At 52.8% G+C, this 19,671-nt stretch overlaps 3 protein-coding genes across 6 annotated transcripts in view; all 3 read right to left on the reverse strand.

The window, feature by feature from the left end:
• C1QB (complement C1q B chain) overlaps nucleotides 1-4,717 on the reverse strand; it is a 6,693-nt gene extending 1,976 nt beyond the window's left edge. Inside the window, exons 1-2 of the mRNA XM_025041433.1 lie at nucleotides 4,536-4,717; nucleotides 1-118 (exon numbers count right to left, since the gene is read on the reverse strand). The exon at nucleotides 1-118 is cut by the window's left edge and continues 101 nt beyond it. Of these exons, the coding sequence (XP_024897201.1) occupies nucleotides 1-95 (95 nt within the window). The 5' untranslated portion in view covers nucleotides 96-118; nucleotides 4,536-4,717. The remainder of the gene's footprint in view (nucleotides 119-4,535) is intronic.
• Nucleotides 4,718-8,613: 3,896 nt separating this feature from the next.
• C1QC (complement C1q C chain) lies at nucleotides 8,614-13,132 on the reverse strand. Of its 3 annotated transcripts, none has more exons than XM_006924465.3 (3): nucleotides 13,002-13,132; nucleotides 12,517-12,698; nucleotides 8,614-9,423 (listed from the first exon to the last, which is right to left on the reverse strand). In XM_006924465.3, the coding sequence occupies exons 2-3, from the start codon at nucleotides 12,695-12,697 to the stop codon at nucleotides 8,867-8,869; spliced, it is 738 nt and encodes a 245-aa protein (XP_006924527.1). In that variant the 5' UTR covers nucleotide 12,698; nucleotides 13,002-13,132; the 3' UTR covers nucleotides 8,614-8,866. The 3 variants fall into 3 exon arrangements, with proteins under 3 accessions (XP_006924527.1, XP_015454309.1, XP_006924526.1); XM_015598823.2 differs by having other exon boundaries at nucleotides 12,517-12,710; XM_006924464.3 differs by having other exon boundaries at nucleotides 12,517-12,710; nucleotides 12,997-13,132.
• A 3,401-nt stretch (nucleotides 13,133-16,533) lies between these two features.
• C1QA (complement C1q A chain) lies at nucleotides 16,534-19,433 on the reverse strand. Of its 2 annotated transcripts, XM_006924467.3 has the most exons (4): nucleotides 19,393-19,417; nucleotides 18,864-18,887; nucleotides 18,401-18,570; nucleotides 16,534-17,352 (listed from the first exon to the last, which is right to left on the reverse strand). In XM_006924467.3, exons 3-4 carry the CDS (start codon nucleotides 18,561-18,563, stop codon nucleotides 16,778-16,780), a joined length of 738 nt encoding a protein of 245 aa, XP_006924529.1. In that variant the 5' UTR covers nucleotides 18,564-18,570; nucleotides 18,864-18,887; nucleotides 19,393-19,417; the 3' UTR covers nucleotides 16,534-16,777. The 2 variants fall into 2 exon arrangements, with proteins under 2 accessions (XP_006924529.1, XP_006924528.1); XM_006924466.1 differs by lacking the exon at nucleotides 18,864-18,887 and having other exon boundaries at nucleotides 19,393-19,433.
• Nucleotides 19,434-19,671: the final 238 nt, after the last annotated feature.

Below are 19,671 nucleotides of genomic sequence, written 5' to 3' on the forward strand. Positions count from 1 at the left end.
CTGGGTGCCCAGCTGCTCTGGGCATGGGAGACACCTACTGGACCCAGGAGCAGCAGTGGCAGCAGCGCCAGGATGCCACCCCCTGGGGTCTTCATCACTGCACTGTCTCAGCTGCTTCCTGTAGGGGAATAAGAAGATGTGGTAGGTTACAACTGTGGTGACTCCTCACTTTTTTATTTATCCATCCATCCATCCATCCATCCATCCATCCATCCATCCATCCATCCATCCATCCATCGGCTTATTCAGTTGTTTGTGTGTTCGCTGAGTTTGTTCTGTCCACCAGATCCTGTTGTGAGTGCTGGGGATACGGTGGTCAACAAGAAAGATATGCTCCCTGCCTTCATGGAGTTGACGGTCTAGGGAAGACAGATGATAAACAGCTCAACGTACAAGTAAATGGAAATAATTAGAGATGGCGATGAGTGCTCTGACAGAGAGGAAAGGGTGCCCGGAGCAAGAGAAACTGGGCTGGAGTGGAGTGTGAGGGAAGTCCTCCCACCAGGAAAGTTTCTAAGGGAGGCATCTCTGAGAAGTGATGTTTACGACAAGACTTGAAGGTTTAGAAAGGGCCTGGGCAGAAATGTTCCAGGGGGATAGGATGGCAGGGGTAGAGGCCCAGAGGTAGGACAGAGCCTGGAATGTTGAGGACCAGCAGGGGGGCCAGAGGGGAGTGAGGGGTCAGAATGACAGGAAGTGAGGGCCTGAAGGCTGTGGTATGCGGGTTTTGGATTTTCTTCCAAGCATTCTTGTTCATCAGAGCTTCGGAATTCAGCGTGGCTGTGCTGCTTCCCCAGAGGGCCGCTTTACATCCTCAGAGCATCCCTGCATGGCGAAACTGTTATTTCTGCACTGAAGAACACCCTGACACTCAGGGTGGCCAAGACACTTGCTTGGGGGTCATATAGGAATAACCGCAGCCAGGACTCAAACCCAGGCCTGTCTGGCACTGAAGCCAGTATCCCTGCCAGCATACCAGCTCATCTCTTCTGGCGGAATATTCTCAGGTCCCACCTAAGGCAGTGGGCCCTGGTGAGAGAAGGGTTCTTACCCCTTCTTAATCCCAGAGAACTAGAAGAAGCCATGGGCTGTCTCGAGCTGGTCAGCATGGCCATTAATTAATTCTTAGTATGGAAGAAACCTTAAAATTCATCTAATCCTTAGCCTATTCTTCTTTTTTTTTAAATCAAGCTGACATTCACTAACATCAATTTGATCATTTGAAAGCAAACATTTCAGTGGCATTTAGCACATTCACAATGTTGTGTAACCATCACCTCCATTTAGTTCCAAAACATTTCATCACCCTAAAATAAAATTCTGTACTCAATGGGCAGTTACTCCCAACCCTACTTTCCCGCCTCAGCCCCTGACAACCACTAATCTGCTTTCTCGTTCTATGGATTTGCCTATTCTGGGCATTTCATATAAATAGAATCATATAATATGAGGCCCTCATACAATATCTGGCTTATTTCACTCAGCATAATGTTTTTAAGGTTCATCTATGTTGTACTATGTATCGGTAACTCGTCCCGATACATAGTGGCTGAATAATATTCCATCATGTGGATATATTACAATTTGTTTATCCATTCATTATTGATGGGCGTTTGGGAAATTCCCGCCAGTTGGCTATCGTGAATAGTGCTACAACAAAAATTCACATAGAAGGATTTCTTCGATTACCTGTCTTGAATTTTGGAGGGTGTATACCTAGGAGTGGAATTACTGGAATTACTGCCCTGGGTCTCATGGTGAATCTGTGTTTAACCTTTTGAGGAACTCTCAGCCTGCTATTAAGTCTCCTCAATAACGTCTCTGCCACCGGCTCTTCCATCCATGGCTGGCACTGTCTCGTGATGAGCAGCTCATTACCTAACGAGGCAGCTGATTCCACCCTTGCCCAGATCCAAATCCTCCCCATCCTTCAAGGCTTGGGCCTTCAAAGTCTTTTTCCTCCCAGAAGCCTCCTCTCATTCTCCCTAAGCTCACAGAGGCTATGCTGTTTCTTTCTCTTAAAATGGGGGAGCAGAGTGGTCCCCACCCACGTCCCAGGATAATCGTGGGGAGCCAGGTGAAGCCACGGCTGGGAAAGAATCATGGTGTTCTCAGCTCTTGTTCAGACTTGTTGCTGCTGTTGTCTGACCCTCACAGCACTGTGGAAGTGGGTTGTGATTATTTTCTCATATTGCAGATGAGGAAACTGAGGTTCAGACATTAGAAAGCAGCCTGCCCACAGGTACCTGGTAAATTGGTTAATGGCAGAGCTGTGGTCAAACTCCGGCCCTCTCTGCCTCACACTAGCTTGGCCAACCCAGAATTTGGCATGTGGAGGCCTTTCTGAAACCAGAAAAACCTGCTGTTTCTTGGCTCAGGTGCTTAGAAAATCAACATCGTCCCCCATCCCCCGCAAAACCCCACAGTCTGGTCCTAATCAATTCATTGCCTAAACCCCTGAGTTATGCTGCAACCTATGCTGAGCACCAAGCAAAGGGAGGCTTCAAAGGGTGGGGTGTGACCAGAGCTGCGAGTGACCGGCTTAGGCTCTGCCCTGCTCCAGAGAGAGAGTGACTCAGGGGATCCTGTTTATCTTTGAATGAGCATCAGTTCCAACTCTTGTTGGAGGTTTTACAAAATGACAATTTGACGACTTTAATAATCCATGCACTGGGCACTTAACAGATACCAGGCTCTGCGCCAAACACTTTATGTGCCATCATCTCATTGCATCTGGCCCTTGCAAAGGTCCCCCAAGAAAGCATCCCTGATTTCTTATTTCACACATGAGGAAACTGGGCACAGAGAGGGTGAGAACCTCGATCGAGGTCACACAGCTCCATGTGGCTGGGATTCAAACCCTCTGCCAGCTGGATCTTAAAACTCACAGGGTGTTACGTTAAGAGGCTACTGTACTTCGTGGTGAAAACGAAGGCTTTGGAGCCAGCCAGCCAGCCAGACAGAAGGAGCTAAGGCATGGGCAGTGTTGGGTCCAGGGCCAGTGCCTGAGGAAGGAAGCTTTTATCATCACTATTATTGTTGCTAACGGGCAGTGAACATTCACCAGTGGTGAGAGGCCTGGACTGTCATAAGGAAAGCAACTGCCAGGGTCCAAATCAGGCCTCTGCCACTTCTTAGCTAAGGGCCTCAGGCAGGTCACTTCTCTCTGGCCACAGTTTTCCTTTTTATAAAAAGTGAGTAATACTAACCTCTACCTCATAGGGTTGGTGGGAGGACAGGTGAGTTAAGGCTTATAACAGAAACACTTACTGAATGTCAGCTGTTTTTAAAATGATCGCCATCATCCAAGAAGTCTCAAGTTTAGGAACATGACCAAAGATGGTTGGAAAAATAAAAGAGGATCTGGTCCCTTTGAGAGGTGCTCAGAGGGAGGAGGTCTCTCAGGCAGAGGCAGCCCAGAGGTGGAGCGCTCCAGCCAATGGGGTGGGGGGTGGGATGCAGGGTGGGGGAGCAGGGTCCCGACCTTGGGGAAGTAGGAGTGGGGGTGTGTGTGGGAAGATCTAGGTTCTAGACCATTTTAGGGGTCACCGAGTCTCAGACTTGGGCTCCGAATTAAAACTCCTCTGGTCTGAACACCCCCTGCCCTCACCACATAGCACCACCATCAACCTTACCTCTCCCGTCTTTCCCCACATCACTGACCCATTTATCTCCAAGCCTTCCAGCCCCAACAGTCCCTTTCCCCCTGATTTGGAGTCGGGCCAACTTGACCTTGAACCCCCACCCCCTTCCTGCTGCTACCTCACTGCATGACCTCAGGCAAGTGCCTGAACCTGTCTGAGCCTCTTTTGACAGGGCTGCCAGAGGATTAAATGAGATGGGACCTAGAAGAAATAAGGTCTCTGGTGTGGTGCCTGATCCCACTCCCTCCTTTACAAACATTGAGCTCACTCAGTCCTAACTAAGAACCAACCACAGCTCCACCTGCGAGTCAAATTATTTCCTTGGAAGAGTCAAGCGGAGCTTTCTCGGCAGACTGCAAGGAAATAAGAGAAGGCAGCTGTGGGAGAAAAGCTGGGCTGAGTGGAGGGGAATCTGGGTTCTCGTTTTCCCTCTGCCTCTGACATATCTTGATCCAGGCAGTGTGCTAAACACTGGGTAGGCTTGCTCTCCTTTAGGGCACACAGCATCCCCAAAGGAGAAAGGTTCCATTATTCCTAGAGAGAATCCCAGGCCGAGAGGTAACGTGACTTGCCCCCAGCTCACCAGCACCTGAGAGCCAGAAGCAGGACTCTGCTGGCATCTCGGTAACCCCAAAGCCCTTATGCTGGCGGCTCTAATTTTAGTCTGCCTCCCCATTACCTGGAGACCTGGGTGGCAGCAGACCCCCGCAAGATCACCTCCAGAGAGTTTGGTTCCTGAAGTCTGGGTTTGGGCCCAGGCAGAAATCCTCCCTGTTAAACACCCAGGTGGCTCCGAAGCAGGGGATGCAAGGTCTCCAGTTTGAGAGTCACCACTCTCCGCCATACTGGTCCTGCTGGCCAGTCCCCCCAGGCACCGAGCCCCATCCTCACCTGGGAGACTGGCGTCCTGTGATGCCGTTTGGCTGGGCAGCAGTGGGACCAGGAGCTGGGAGCCTGCTGCTCTCAGTCCAAAGCGGAAGTTCCATTCCCCCAGAGATGAGAAGGGCCTTTCCCTGAGAGCCCCCTCCCAGGGGCCCAGCAGGCGGGCTCCCCTCCCTGTCACCCCATTCTCACCCTGTCCTGCTGCTCTCAGGCAGTTTCAGGTCCGGTTTCTGTGATTTGGAGGGGCTTTCTGTAAATGGGTGGATGGGTGGTGAGTTTCGCTTTGCCAGCTCAGCAGCTGTGGGGAGAACAGGCTGTCTCTGGAGAATGTCCACAACTGGTGGCTTGGTGCCAGGGCCCCTGACCTCATGATCTTCTACAGGGAACAGGGGTGTTCCTCAATGAAATGAAAATATGGCTGGCCTGGTGCCTGGGTGCTAGATTTGGAGTCAAAAACCTGGATTCATAACCCGGCTCTGCCGCTTACCAGCTAAACGTTTTCAGCCGAGGGAGCCCAAGGGAACCCCATTTCCTCTGTTATATGGTGGGACCATAATTACACCTGCTCTACAGAGCACATGGGGACTCTGATGGGACAGGGGAGGAGAAAGGGGAGGGTAAGCTGTGAGGCGCATTGCACGTGTTAATTGTTAATATCATGCCATGTCCCAGGCTCCTCCTTCTGGGTCCCTTTCTACGGCTTTCTTCCCATTCTGCAGTCTTCCTCTTTCCCATCTAATAATGAAAAATGAATTTTAAATGTGGTCATTATTTATTTATACCCCTTCTTCTGCTTCCAATGGGGCTCGAAGCTGATGACAATAATAGGCACAGGTGGGGGCCTGTTGCTTATTGATCCTGGAATCACCCAGTTAAGGCTGGAGAGGGGCTTGGAGGTCACCCAGCCCATCCTCCTTGTCACATATACGGGGAAGCTGAGGCCCACATGGGAGATGTTTATCGTGAGCCCTGCGCAGATCGGCCCTGTTTCCTGCTCCTATGGAGCATCCCTTCTACTGAAGAAGGCTCGTGTGGAACATCCAATGACACAGTGGTTTCATTGCTCCTGTGATAAATGCCACAAAAAAAGAAGTGACTTCTGGAGCCCAGACCTCATGCAAGTGGCAGATGCAGGACTCGAAGCCAGGCATGCTGGCACCAGATAGTAGCTCTTTTCTGAGGCTGTGTCTAAGGCAATGGGACGCCCCTCTCGGGAATGGTTGCCCAGCAAGCACCAGGAGCTGGCGCAGATCAGGAGGTCACTTCTCGACATCTGTACTTGGACATAGAAAATTGTTGGGCTTGCGGACGCTGCTTGATAGAAATCGTTAACTGTAGTGGGTGAAAAGACCAGTCTGATGAAACCAAAGGGTCTGGGCTCAGCCAACTATAGATTTAAAGGCCTGGGTGAGGAGGAGACGGCTGTGGATTCTGGGCAATGAGAGGGGGATTAGGAGGTTGCAGGTCCGGGGGCTCCATCTGAGGGTTCCTGAGGTCACTTGGGCCTGGTCTATAATTCTTTGATGGCTAATGGCAATGGGAAAAAATGAGCTTGAACCTGGAGTAGCAACAGCAGGGTGGGGGGAAAGGGCAAGGCTTTGGAATCAGCCCCTCCCAAGGTTGAATCCCAGCGTGGCCTCTTTCTGGTTATGTGGCCTCAGGCACCTTGATTGACCTCAGTTTCCCCATCTATGAATTGGGGGTATGAGCACCCATCTCCTGGGGTTGTTGTGGGGGGGCCAGTGAGGTAACCGTGCAAGTCTGGGGCCCAGCTGAGTGCCAAGCCCTTAGTGGGCCCAATGCAAACCTGGGAATAGTATGATTTGTACGAGGAGAAGACAGAACTCTTAGAGCCTGAGGGCGTAGGAGCCATCCCCAGACTAGGGATCAGGAGCTAAGGGAACCAGCTGGTCTCTGTACCCATAAAATCGTTGAGTTGCGTCTGTGGTAGACAGGGCATGATACCTACAAAGTATGGGAAAATAACCCTAAGTCCCCTCAGTGTCCTTCGGTGTGAGGGATTCCTTACAGCTTGGGGTGTCTCATTCTGGCTCCTGACCCACTCCCACTCCCCCTTTGCTGCCTCCCTTAAAAAAACTCTTGCCCAGCTTCCCTCAGCTCAGCAGACAAACTGGCATTTTCAAAAGCCTGTCTCTCCTGGCGAAGACAGAACAACAGGGAAACAATTATGAAAAATAAAAACGCCACAAAAATTGTCATTTCCAAAGTACAGGTTTCTGATCTGACACAGTGGCCTATCTAAATGGCGTATTGATTTTTTAAACAAAAGAAAAACGAAAAGAACGATGTATCACTCGGGGTGTCGCCAGGCAGACCGCTAAGTGGTTGACGGAGGGGAGCTGTGAATGAAATGGCCTCGCGACCTTGGCTCTGGCCCTGCCAGAGGCGCCCAGGCCCTGTGAACACAGCTGGGCTCCTCGGCCCTTGCCTCTGTTCTCACTCTGTGTGTGTGTCTTTATCTTTCTCCCTCCTTCCAGTCTGACACATTTCCTGTGCCCCTACTATGTGCAGGCACATGTCAAAGCAGCCCCTTTCTCAAGGATGCTCGTCCTCCAGTGGGGGAGGCAGACATGTAAGCGAGTAAGTACACGAAAGTTGGTGGACCACGTGCGTTGACTGCACCTGGCAAATTGCCCACTCACCCACAGCCCTGTTCCCCCCAGATCTTTCTAAAAAAGACTTGGATCCACAAATCTATGTTTGTTTTATAAATAAATCTGCACATAATATTGTTGCACCACCAAATTTGGGGACCTGGGCTCTAAAGAGCCGTGAGTTTGTGGTCCAAGTCTGTGGAGGGCACTGTGGAGACACAGAGAGGAGCATCAGGAAAGGCTTCATGGAGGAGGTGACCTCTGTGTTGAAGCCTGACCATTGAGTGTGCAGTATCCAGGTGGATGAAGGAGTTGCATGAGCGGGGCGAAGGGGTTTTGCAGGATGAAGGAACATCACGGGCAAAGGCATGGAGGTGTGAAACAGCCCCTTTCAGAAATAAAGATGAAAAAGTGGATGGAGGCAGTCAGAGACCTGGGCTCAAGCCACCTCTCTTATAGCCCACTTCAGTTGACTGGTGTCTCTGTGAGCTCCGTGGGGCCTTGTGGAACCAAGTTGATGTCCCACCCAGGCTGGAGCGGATCGTCTCATGCCTGAGTGGGTCTCACTGGGCTCCAAAGCTGGATCTGCAGTTTACACAGGAAAGTTATACTTTTTTACCTTTTTGACCCTGAACTGTCAACTTCTCATGGTCACCACAGTGCAAGTGCTGCAGCTGATGGCCTCCTGGTCCTCCAGTCAGGATTGTGGCGGCTGGGCATGACCATCAAGAATCTCACAGTGAAGCTCTGACAGCTTGTGAGCAGCAGCGGTTTCAGATCATCTCTTGGGGGCTCTCAGAGTCTGTCAGACGTCCTGGAGACATATTCTCACTCTCTCTGACCCATTCATGCCCACCTCAGAGCGTGGTTATGAATAGCAAATGACTTAATAGGTGGGTTTGCATAAACTTGGTGCATAGTAAGTGCTCAATAATGTTAGCTATTGTGAGTTTTTATTCACTCATTCATTTGCTCTTTCAGTCATGCATTTACTTACTTATTCATTCGTTCATTCTCCCCAGTTCACTCATGAATTTGGCACAAAGTCATTGCACATCTGGTCTTTGTCTATGCTGGGCTTATCGAGCCCAAACCCCTCCTGTGACAGGTGCTCCCAAAATTCAACACAGGTTGACACAGGTCTGAGAATTCAAACACACTCCTGTTTACCTGTGAGCATGATGGATACCTTTAGTGACAGCAGTGCCTCTCATCTAAACAAGCGATGGCAGATGGCATCGTGGGGGCTTCTACCACGCTTGAGCTTTCTCTCCCGAATGGCCAAATGCTGCTGAGTGTCTCAACATTGACACCATCCTTTACTGAGCCCCAAGTAGATGCCCTGTCTGGGTCTAGAGCCCACAGATGGCTGTAGCAGGTGCAATAGTGACGATAAAGAGACTTGCTTCTTCAAGGAATTGGGAGTGAGGAATCAGAACCATGCGTATCTATTGATTTAATCATTTATTTGTGTATCTCCCTGCCTCTTCCAAGACTTAGAAAAAACTAATGATAGTACTAGAGGTGTCGGTTAAGCGTCAAAGCAATGAATCCTGCAGGAGCTCTGAGAAGGAAGAGAACTCATGAGGTGTGGGGTGTCAGGGTGGGCTTCTTGGAGGAGTCCATCAGGTGGAGAGAATGGCCTGAGCGAGGATACAACATGGCAAGTCCATGCAGGAAAGCCGAGGGAGGTGGAGTGACCCAGGGCTGGAATAGGCCTCCCCCCTAGTCGGGGAAGAGCAGGAAGCCGGAGAAGACACTGTCAGAGCCCTCAGTGCCCACCATGCCGTTGTAGTCATTGACCGCCAGCCACACCTGCTGGCCCACCTGCATCTGTAGCAGCACACCACCTGAGCTGACCTGCTTGGTGTTGGACATGTGGTCACAGAAGGTGGTGACCCTGACACCGTCGCGATACAGTTGCACGCACAGGTTGGCCGTTTGCGACGTGTGGTGGGCAAAGTAGTACAGCCCAGGGACTTGGCAGGTGAACTTGCCTGTGCTCGTGTCATAATGCCCCTGTGGGTTGGTGACAGCTACGTTGAACTTGACCAGGCCGTTGGCCGCTGGGTACTGAACTGTCTGCCGTGTGACCGTGAACACTGACTGGTACTTCTGCTTGTATCTGCCCTCTTCACCCGGCTCCCCGGGAGGTCCCATGATTCCGGGAGACCCCGGAGCCCCAGAGGCTCCCATGGGGCCATTTTTACCAGGATAACCAGGTGTGCCGGCTTCTCCCTTCTGACCTTTGGGTCCTCGTGTCCCAGAGCTAGCTGGAATTCCTGGGGAGAGAGCAGGTGGGAAGGAAGTGATGGGGCAGGGGACAGACCGCAGGGGTTTGTTCTCTAGAACCTTCTTCTCCCAGATGCACGATCCACCTCGGAGCCGTGGGCAAAGCCTATAAGTTGGCCAGAGGGGAGGGAGACCCTAGTACAAGCCCTGCCTCCCCATGGACTCGCCCTCTGATCTTGGTTAAGTCACCTGTCTCTCAGCCTCAGTTTCCACATGTGTGATGGGGAGGGTAGGACCAGCCTGCTCAGGAGGATCTCAGTGTGTCGGAGGCCACTACTCTGATACCTTATGTTTCACCTGCCCAATTTTTTAAAACTTTTTATCTGGGGCCCCACATTAACAAGTTCACAACTCCCCTAAAAGTCTAGGTCTTCGGTTTTTCCCGATAAACATCAGAAGTTTGCTCAGAGGCAGATTTCCTGGAAAGCTCATCAAACTTAAGTTTCAGGGCCCATTAATGTGCACTGGCCCCTTCAAGGCCCTTTGCCTAATTTTATACTCATAAATGTTTTCAACTTTTTATGTTGAAATAAGTATAGAGTCACAGGAAGTTGCAAAAGAAAGAAAGAAAAACAAAGGGAAAAGAACAAGGAGGCTCCGTATGCCCCTCACCTAATTTTCCCCAACGGCACATCTCGCACAAAAAAAGTACGATATCGAAAACTGGAAACTGGCCTTCCTGCAGTCTATGGGGCCCCACGTTTACACACACTACTTACGTGTGTGTGTGCGTGTATATAGTTCCAATACAATTTTGTAGCACGTGTAGGTTTGTATAGCACCGCCCTCCCTGCGATTGAATGTGTCCCTAATTTTGTATTATTTTTCTTAAAGAGGGTCCTCGACATTTTCTAAGCCTCGGAGCCCCACGAAACCTGTATCTGTTCCCCAGGCCAGCTTAGCACGTGGGAACCACTGAATGGAGCCAAAGAGAATCTGTCCCCTTAAGGAGGCTATTATTCTCTTTAGTTCCCCCAGCCCCTTTTAGCCCACTGCAGCCTCCCGTGACGGCTGGCCTGGTTCAACTTCCCTCATGTTGAAGATGAGGAAATTGAGGCCACAGACTTGCCCAAGGCCATGTAGCTGGTTCAAGGTGGACTCAGGACTCAAAGTCAGGTCTGGCTGAGTCCCAGTCAAAACGTCTGATTCTTGTTACTACCCTGATCATCGGAGCCTCTGCGAGATTTTTCTCTCCTCTTCTAAACCTTACTCATCTTTTAGGGTCTAGCTCCAATGTCCTCTTCCAGGAAGCCCTCTCTGACCACCCCACCTGCCCTCATCGCTGCTTCCTCCTCTGACTTTCTTAGGCGTAGGTGTCTATGCAGACCTATTTGTGACAGATTCTCCGCATGGCTTGTGAGCCTTTTAGGTCCCAGGGTTAGGCGTGGAGGATCAGGATTAAGCGGACCTAAGGCTTCAGGCTTTGTGACCCTGGGCAGTTGACCTCCCCTTCCTGAGCCTCTGTTTGTCCAGTTGAGATAAGGACATAGTAGAACTGATCCCACAGAGCCACTGGAAGGGTGGGGTGGGAGAGCACACGTGCCAGGCACCTCATTGGGAGTGCTCAGTAATGTCAGGTCCCGCGATGGCTGTCAGAGGTACTGAGTGGGGCCCTGTCTCATCCTTGGAGACATCTCCCAATGACTGATTGGGAGGGGCAGGATACTGCAGTGGGGAGGGGGTCCGAGAGGCATGGAGGGTAATGGTTGAGGGTGTGGCCTTTGGAGTTGGATAGGATTCTACAGTGTGACTTCAGGTAAATTGCTCAATCTCTCTGAACCTTAGCTTTGACACTTGTAAAATGGGAATATATCGCTTCTTTAAAGGATTTTGACCTCGGTTTTCTCATTTGTAAAATAGGATTAGCAATTTTACCTGCCCCATGAGATAAATATATGTAGAGCATTTGGAACTGTGCCTGGCATAGTAGGAGCTCAAAAATTGACCCTCAGCTACCCTGGGCAGTGAGATGGCCAGAGGCAGGCAGTACAAGGTCTGGAAAAATGGCAGACCTGAGGTCCTCAATTCAGCTCACCCTGAATTGGAGAATTCCTTCTGGAATGTGGGCGAAATTCCCCACATTCTATTCCCCACACTCTATTGCCAGGAGGGAAGGGGAAGGTGGGGAGGTTCCTAAGGACATTGTACTTCACTGGTTCCCCTCCAGTCCCCTACCTCTGCCACCCCCATCTCCTCTGCCTAAGCTGACCTCAGCCTCCAGACACTCTGCCTCCCATATGCACCTCCTCTCTGACCAGGCACCCCCAGACCCCAGTCTCGCCAACACCAGCCTCACTCGTATCCCCAGCCCCCTTCGCTCATGCCGGGGCTCGCCCGGGAATCTCCCACAGAAGATTCTGTGCCTGTGATCCCGACTTCTCGCTCACTCCTCCCTCCTCTAACGACCCAAATCCTGGGGAGGGAGGTGAGCACAGGTCTCTGATAAAAACAATGATGAAAACAGCAATAATAGCCATAGCCTACACTTAACCTGGTATCTACCATGTGCTCGGTACTGTTTTATATTTAAACTTAATTAATCGTCACAGCAGCCCTGTGCAGTAGGTGCTGCTATTTCTCCATTTTACAGATGAGGACACAGAGGCCCTGCAGGGTTAAGTCACTCGTACAGGTTTGCATGGTGGGAAGTGGTGGGGCTGGGATTTGAACCCTGACCGTCTGTGCATCGTGTACATTCACCGCATGGGCTCCGCCTTCCCCCGGGGGTGCAGGGCAAGGAGTAGAGGGGTTGTAATAAAATGGTAGCTCAGCATTTTAGAGTTTGCCAAAGGTTTCGCGTGGGTCGTGTCCTGTGGTCCCCCCGCCGCCTCTGGGGCAGGTGCTTGTGTTCTCTCTGCTGTCAGATGAGGAAACTGGGGAGGCTCGAGATCTGGGTTCTGAGGACAGAGGGGCTACACCTGCCATGAGAGGTGGACTCTGCCCTGGGAGAAGTTGTGGCAGGAGGGTCAGCACTCTTTGCCATCAAGTTACTATCCTCCTTCCCCGGGTCAGCCCCAGACCTGCACTCTGCCCCCTCCCTCCAGGCCCGAGGTGACCCCTCCGCACCAGGCCAGCAGACTCACCTGGTTCACCTTTGGGCCCTTGTAGTCCGTCGTACCCATCCTTCCCTGGGGCCCCAGGCAGGCCCGGCATTCCGGGGATTCCATAGCATTCTGTGCTGGCCTGGCCCCCACACGGCAGTGCCAGCAGGAGCAGCAGCAGGTTTAGTCCAAGGAGGGGCCACGAGATGGAGCCCTTGTCCATCCTGGAGAAGGAGCTGGATGGGGAGAGAGCTCAGCTGGCCCACCCAGCCCCTCACCGTCTCACTCCCCAGCGCTCCTCCCTCTCTGTCCTCAGGAGCCTACCTCCCTTTCCCAGGCCCCTCACCCCTTGGGACCGCATGATAGCTAGAGAGTGGGGTCTTTTCTTGGAGCCCAGGCTCTCCGCTCAGCGGAGATGGGGACCCTCCTTCTTCTCACATAGCAGGCTGTCCCTGGGACCATGATTCAGGAAGCTGGCGGGGGAAAACTGCCGTTTGCTCTTGTCTGGATGGGGGTCCTGACCTCACCTGGGGGTAGGAGGTTTCTAGTCTGGTCACAGAGATGTCCTCAGATCTGCTTCCCCTCTCCTAGGCGAGAGGACACCGTGTCAGAGCGGACACAGCGAGGAGGGCCCAGCGCTGACTGGGCGGCCCCTTCTCACTGTCTCCCCGCATTCCCACATCCCCTTTCCCACAATTTTCCCTGACTCAATACTTTCTTTGGGGTATTGAGCTAGGCTGACCACAGTGACGCCCCTGTGTCCCCCCACCCCTGGGTCATGAGTGTCCGAAATGAGGAAATGGCGATAGCGCCGGATCTGGTGAAGGATGTGTGTGTGTGTGTGTGTGTGTGTACACATAAGTCTCCTGGGCAGACTTCCCCTAGAGTTAAGTTCAGCCCATCTAATGTCCATTCCCATTTGTTGGCATTTATTGTTCCTGAGACTCAGTTATTTCACAATATCTCCAGAGGGAAGTTATAAAACCACCCTCCTTTTCAGATGAGGAAACGGAGGCTCAGGGAGGCGAAAGCCTTTGCCAAAAGTCACGTAGTCAGTGGTTTCTCAGGGTCCGGAGCCTTGCCCTGACTCCCGTTTAGCTGTTCCCAGAAATCAGCCTCGCATGTACTTGTCAAGTGGTAGGCCTTATCACAGGAACTCCATATGCTCCTCACATTTGTCGTACGTGGGGACGGACACCCAGGGTGGGCAAGCTGAGATGCTGGGCAGCCTGCTGTGGTGGACAGATTCCTCTGGCTCCAGAGTCAGGGGCCTTGGGGTCTCCTACCAGCGCTGCCACCCCCTTGCCCTGAGGCCTCAGCAAACCACTGACCCCTCACGGTCTCAGTCTTCCCATCCGCATACTGGGTGGTGGAGGAGACTGGGGCTTTGCGTCTTGACACCCCTCCCTTTGCTGGGGCTGCTGATGACCCCACCTTCCCTGCCAGCACCATCTTCCTCACCTCCATCCCTACTACCTCCGCCTCTGACCTTGAGTCCCTTGTGGCCTGTGAGGCATTGCCAGTCGGGGCCAGGCTGGCCGAGCTGACAGAGCCTCCCCGCTCCCCCCCGCCACCCTCCCCCCTCTCCCGGCTCTTTTTCTCTTCTCCTCACATGAGAATCCAAGGGGGAAGGAGTTGTTAGGCTACAAACAGTTCCAATCCTGACCCCACTCCTTCCCCCAATGTCACTCGGGGTGGGTGGTTTGCCCTCCCTGAGCATAGGATCCTCCTTTGTAAATGGGGGTGGGGGCTCCTAATAGCTCCCATGCAGGGCAGTGGTGAGGAATCTGTGTGATGCATACTGATGCTTTGCCCCATGCTGGGCACGTGCAGGCGAGCAGAGCCCTGCCCCTGCCTTTCAAGTGACCTTCAGGGCTCAGTCTCCCCATCTGTCCTCCCATCCTCTAGCACGGGGCTGCAGAGTGTGGGACGAGAGCGAGGACGTGAATGCACTTGACCCTGGGAGTCCTTGGGGTGGGGGTGGGGAGCAGGGGCACTGACAGGCTGGATGGCACCTGAGGTCCTATCTTCCTCGTCTCATTTGCGCCCGAGTCTGGTTTGTCCAGCAGATGGCAGCCTTGGCCCACACTCAGTCCTTCCCTGCCCCACCCACCCGGCCCAGCTCTGTCCCTGCATCCCAGGGCCAGCGATTTGCCACCGCGGACGTGGGTAGATATGGGTGGAATTCAGGGTAAGGAGCAGCCCCTTCCCACCATTTCTATAGCCTGGTCTCTTCTACCACTTATGGGGCCCCCGTCCCTGACATTTTCTTTGAGTCTCACTGCAATGAAAGAAACCCTCCACTTTGGGGTCAGGCAGAGCTGGTTCAGATCTAGGCCATGCCACTTTCTAGCAGTGTGACCATGGGGAAATGTCTCCTTTCTCTGAGCCTCAGCGTCCTTCTCGATCTTGCTGGGATTAAATGCGTCCATGGCTATGAAATGCCCAGCATATAGTAGATGCTCAGAATTTGTTTCTTTTCCCAGTCCATGGCTCTGTATGTTCTGGGGAACAGGGTGGGGAGCTGGTGAAGACTGGAGACCCAGTGGGGGTTGAGGGGCTGTGTGTAGTCCAGCACTGCCCCGGTCTACAGAGGGGTCACTCTCTTCTTCTGACCCCCAAAGGCTGTTGGCGGGACGGCCCCAGGAGAAGGTCTTCAGGGCATATTGGAGGTGGGCATGGGGCGTTGTATGTATGTAAGGACTCCAAGGCTGCTTGTGTGTCAGCCTGTGGATGAGAGACACAGTCCCTTTGGGAGGGTCAGGGTGTGTGGCGGTCAACGTGTGAGAGAACATGGGTGTTTCTAAGGCACGGGCACGTTAGCAGAGGAGAATGTGTACATCTGTGTCAGTGGAGTGTCTGGACACGTCTCAAGGTGTGCGAGCAGGAATACGTCTGATGGTTTACAAGGGGCACTCGAGCGTGCGAGTCAGGGGTGTATAGGTACCACAGCACGTGTATCCCCGGTGCGTCTGTGAGTTCGAGGGCATAACTCGCGTGGCCGTGTCCAGGGCTGTGCAGGGGAGGTGCAGGAAGTGGATGTGTGCTGAGGTGGGGACCACTGTGCCCGCCTTTTGGTGAGGAGAGGCTGAGTTTTGGTCCAGGAATGAGAGTCCACGTATGTCTCGAGGAAGGTGTGTGTGCCCTGGTGGTGTGCATATGTATAATCGGGTGTGTGTACGTGCGTGTGCAGCGTGAGATAAAATTGGCTCGGCTCCCTCTGGGAAGATGCACCGGGCGCTGGACATTTTCTGATCTCCTTATTTTCCTCACAGAGAAAGGACACAGTGGGGCTTCCTGCTTCTAAGCAGCTCCTGGACGGGCTATGTGGGACCCTGGGAATGAACCACAAACATTCCAGACCCACCATCCCAAGTCCCCAACCCAGGCGAGATGCCCAGCAGGCAGCAGCCCCAGCCCCTATGCCTGCCGGGGTGGAAGCCCAGGGCTGGACTCAGGAAACTGCACAGAGTGGGCTGCTGGGTGCCCTTGGGCCAATTACTCCCCCACTCTGAGCCCTGCTCCAGGCTTTCTGGTTCAGGGTTGGAAATCATGTGTGTCATTTGTCAGGTGTCTGGCTGTAAGGTTGGCGAGGATGGCAGTTAAACACAGGCATGGGCATTATTAAGACTTGGAGTCAAATCCTAGCTCCTCTTCTTAAATACTGACTTTAGGCTTTGTGTCCGCCCCAGTGCCCAGCCTCAGTTTCATTATCTGTAAAATAGGGCCATATACCCACCTCAGAGCTCAATTGTAAGGATTATACAAATATAATGATAGCTAAAATTTATGAAGCCCTTACGAAGGACCAGGCACTGCTCTGCAATTTTCATATAGTAAGTCATTTAATGCTCCCAACAACCGTTGGAGTAGGTGCCATTATTATTCCCACTTTACGGACTAGGAAACTGAGGTTGGCTGAAGTTATATAACATGCACACAGCTGGAGAACTAGTAAATGATGGCCCCAGGATTTGAACTCAGGTCCATGAGGCTCCCAAGACCTGCCAAATATATAATGTAAAATACTAAATAAGGACCTGCCTTGTAAGCACTCAATAATTGTTGTCGTTCTTATGCCTCCCTTCCAATGCTCAGCGTAGCAACGGAATCTCGAGCCAGCAGACATGGACTCAGATATTTATTCCAGGAAGAGTCCTAGGGAATGATCTCTCTTCAGCTAAAAGAGCAGCACCCCCACGTTACAGAGCAGAGCAGACACACCAGAGAGGTGGAATGAGTAGGCTTGGGTCACACAGCAGGAAGCAGATGAGGCAAGGGTGGGGAGGGGGTCCTCCCTGGCTCAGGTGGATGGGAAGATGAGGAAGCCGCTGAAGACGCTGTCCGCCTCAGAACCCTGGTAAATGCGGCCCTTGGCGGGGTCCTTTTCGATCCAGACCTGGTCTCCCTGCTGGAGCTGGAGCACCGTGCCCCCAGATACCACCTGGAAGTTTCCCTTGCTGTTGGCGTCACAAAAGCCCAAGGCGCGTGGGAACTGGCCCTTCCTGGAGGACATGATGGACAGGCAGATGTCCCACTTGGACACCACCTGGAAGGTGAAATAGTAGTAGCCTGGCACAGCGCAGATGAACCGGCCCGAGTGGCTGTGATAGCGGCCTTCCTCGTTGGTGATGACCATGTCGAAGATGACCACGTTGCCGCCCATCGGTGGATTCCGCCTTATGGCTGAGAAGGCTGGTCGAGGCTGGTCATTGATATTTCCCTGGCTGCCCTTGCTGCCCTTCAATCCTTGAATGCCCGGGGCACCCAGGGGACCACTGGGCCCAGGGAAGCCCATTTTGCCAGGATTTCCAGAGGGGCCAGGGTCCCCCTGGTCTCCTTTAAGGCCTCGGATGCCTGTCCGGATGCCAATGGCTCCTGTTGGGAGAAAGGCCAGGTCGGGAGTGAGAGTCTAGTGTCTGCTCGTCCTCAGGGAGATGGCTGAGACCCTGGGATGCTGTGGGATAGAGGACAGGGGCGTGCCTGGGCTTTCAAGACATTGATTATGGCTGGCTGTGTGGCCTTTGGCAAGTGTCTCAACCTCTCTGAGCCTCAGCTTCTTTATATAATAGAGAGAAGTATGAACAGGCAGTTGGGAAAGTGTCAGATTCTATGAAAAGCAGGACACTGGCTCCTTTACTGTGTTTGTGCTCATGGCCTTGCATCCCATATCCCATCAGGCCACTGACCCTAACCTCTTCAATTTTGAGAACTACATGTAGGATGCCAGGATGCAAATTATTGCAAATGTCTGCAGATCTTTCTGGTCTGCTGGGGACTGGGAACTCAGGGGGATCACACAACACTTTCCTTTGCCACTCTTGTCATGTCCTCCTCCCTTTTCCTTCACCCCCAAGCTTTTTTTCTGAAATGAGAGAGTTTTTGAAGCCTGAAGGGGCTAGGAAGGGGGAAGCAGGAACAGAGTTGGGGGTGGTGGTAGAAAAAAACAAACAGGGTAGTTGCCATTAATTGATCTCTTTCTATGTGCCGGCTGGGGTTATTTCTCTATTTTATAGATGAGGAAACTAAGTCTCAGAGAGAGTCAGTAACTTGCTTGAGGTCACACAGAAAGACAAGGGCTCCTGAGTCTAAAACTTAGGGCATTAATTATTCTGGTAACTGAACAATCACCAAGGATTTGGGCAACGCTTTGGGACCATTCTTATTCATTGCTTGCAGTGACCTATTCTTTAGAGGAGAGGAAGGCAGTCAGGGGAGGGGGATATGGAGAGGCTTGGGGGTCTGGGCACATGGCCCAGGGAGAAGGCTAGGGCCCCCTCGGCCCCTGGGACCAAGTGCAGACTAAAGAACCTTTACGTGGGGACCCTGGTAGACTCCTGCTTCTCAGTGCCACTCCCAAGCCTCCATCCTGGAGGCCAGGTCAGGCCAAGGGACGAAGGGCTGGGGTCCAGGGGGAGGTGCTTACCTGGCTCCCCTTGTTCTCCCTTGAGGCCTGGCCTCCCGGGTCGTCCAGGTGGTCCTGCAGCCCCGTCTCTCCCATCTGGTGCTCGGCACACGTTCTGGCTCACTGTAGAGGCCACGGACATGGCCAGCACACCGACCACCAGCCAGCCCCATGGAGCCTCCATGATGCCACTGTGGAGACACGGCAGGGCCTGGGCAGGCTGGACATCTCACACTCGTTCCCACCCAACTCACACACTCGAATCCCACCCCCCGCCAATGATATATACACATCCTCCCACCACCAATGCACACCTCCCTTCTCCAGGGAACACACACATGTATATATATAGAAGCACAAACACAGACACACACATGCAACTGAGCATACCTTTAATCACACACCCAGACACACAAATCACTTCTCTCCCACACACTCAGGGACAAACAAACTGACACCCAGATAGACTCCATCCCTCACTCACCTGGACACACACGTTCATATACTCCTACAGATGATCAATTTCATTGAACAAATATTTATTGAGAGCCTGCTCCTTACTTAATTAACATTCTCTCACTCAGATGGCAGAGCTGTGCATATGCACAGGAATTCACAAACACCTGACACAACACTTCTGCTCACTCCCTCACACACTTGGCTTCTTTCAGGCTGACTGTCACCCCCTGTCCCGTCAGTGAGACCCCTCTGCTGGGCTCTGAACCTCTCATCCTTTTCCCAGCTTCTTGTGTTTTGGGGGGCCAGGACCCAGGAACTCTAGTTAGAGCTGATGGGTCTGTTTCACCACCCTCACCCTCCCCTAAAGCCCACGGAGTAAAGGGCTCCCCAGTCCCAGATTCTGAGTCCTGGATCAGCGCCCCACCCAACCTCATTCTGGCACAGAGCAGCTAGTGGTGCTCTCCCTCCCTCCCTGCCTGAGTTACCTAGTTATCCAGCCTCCTAAGCCTGCTTGCCTGAATTTCATAGCCCCCTCCCGGTCAGGCTGGCCTCACCTGCCTCCAATGGTCAACTTGACTGGATGTTCCTGCTGTCCACCCGGGGACCCCTGTGGGACACCCAGCAGGGGCGGTGCCGGCCAGTGGCCAAGTTTCACATCCCTTCCGACTTCCCCTTCTCCTTCTCTGGACATGCCCCCGGAATTGCCCCAGGGGCCAGAGGCCGCCAGGGACATTTTGAGCAGACCTCAGCAAGACTGGGACATCGGACATCCTACCCCAAGCCACAGCTGGTGCGGGGGCATGGTCAGCAAAGCAGGAGTCTGCACGGATGGA

The sequence above is a fragment of the Pteropus alecto genome, unplaced genomic scaffold (assembly GCF_000325575.1).
Source record: "Pteropus alecto unplaced genomic scaffold, ASM32557v1 scaffold39, whole genome shotgun sequence".
NCBI classification, from domain to species: Eukaryota; Metazoa; Chordata; class Mammalia; order Chiroptera; family Pteropodidae; genus Pteropus; species Pteropus alecto.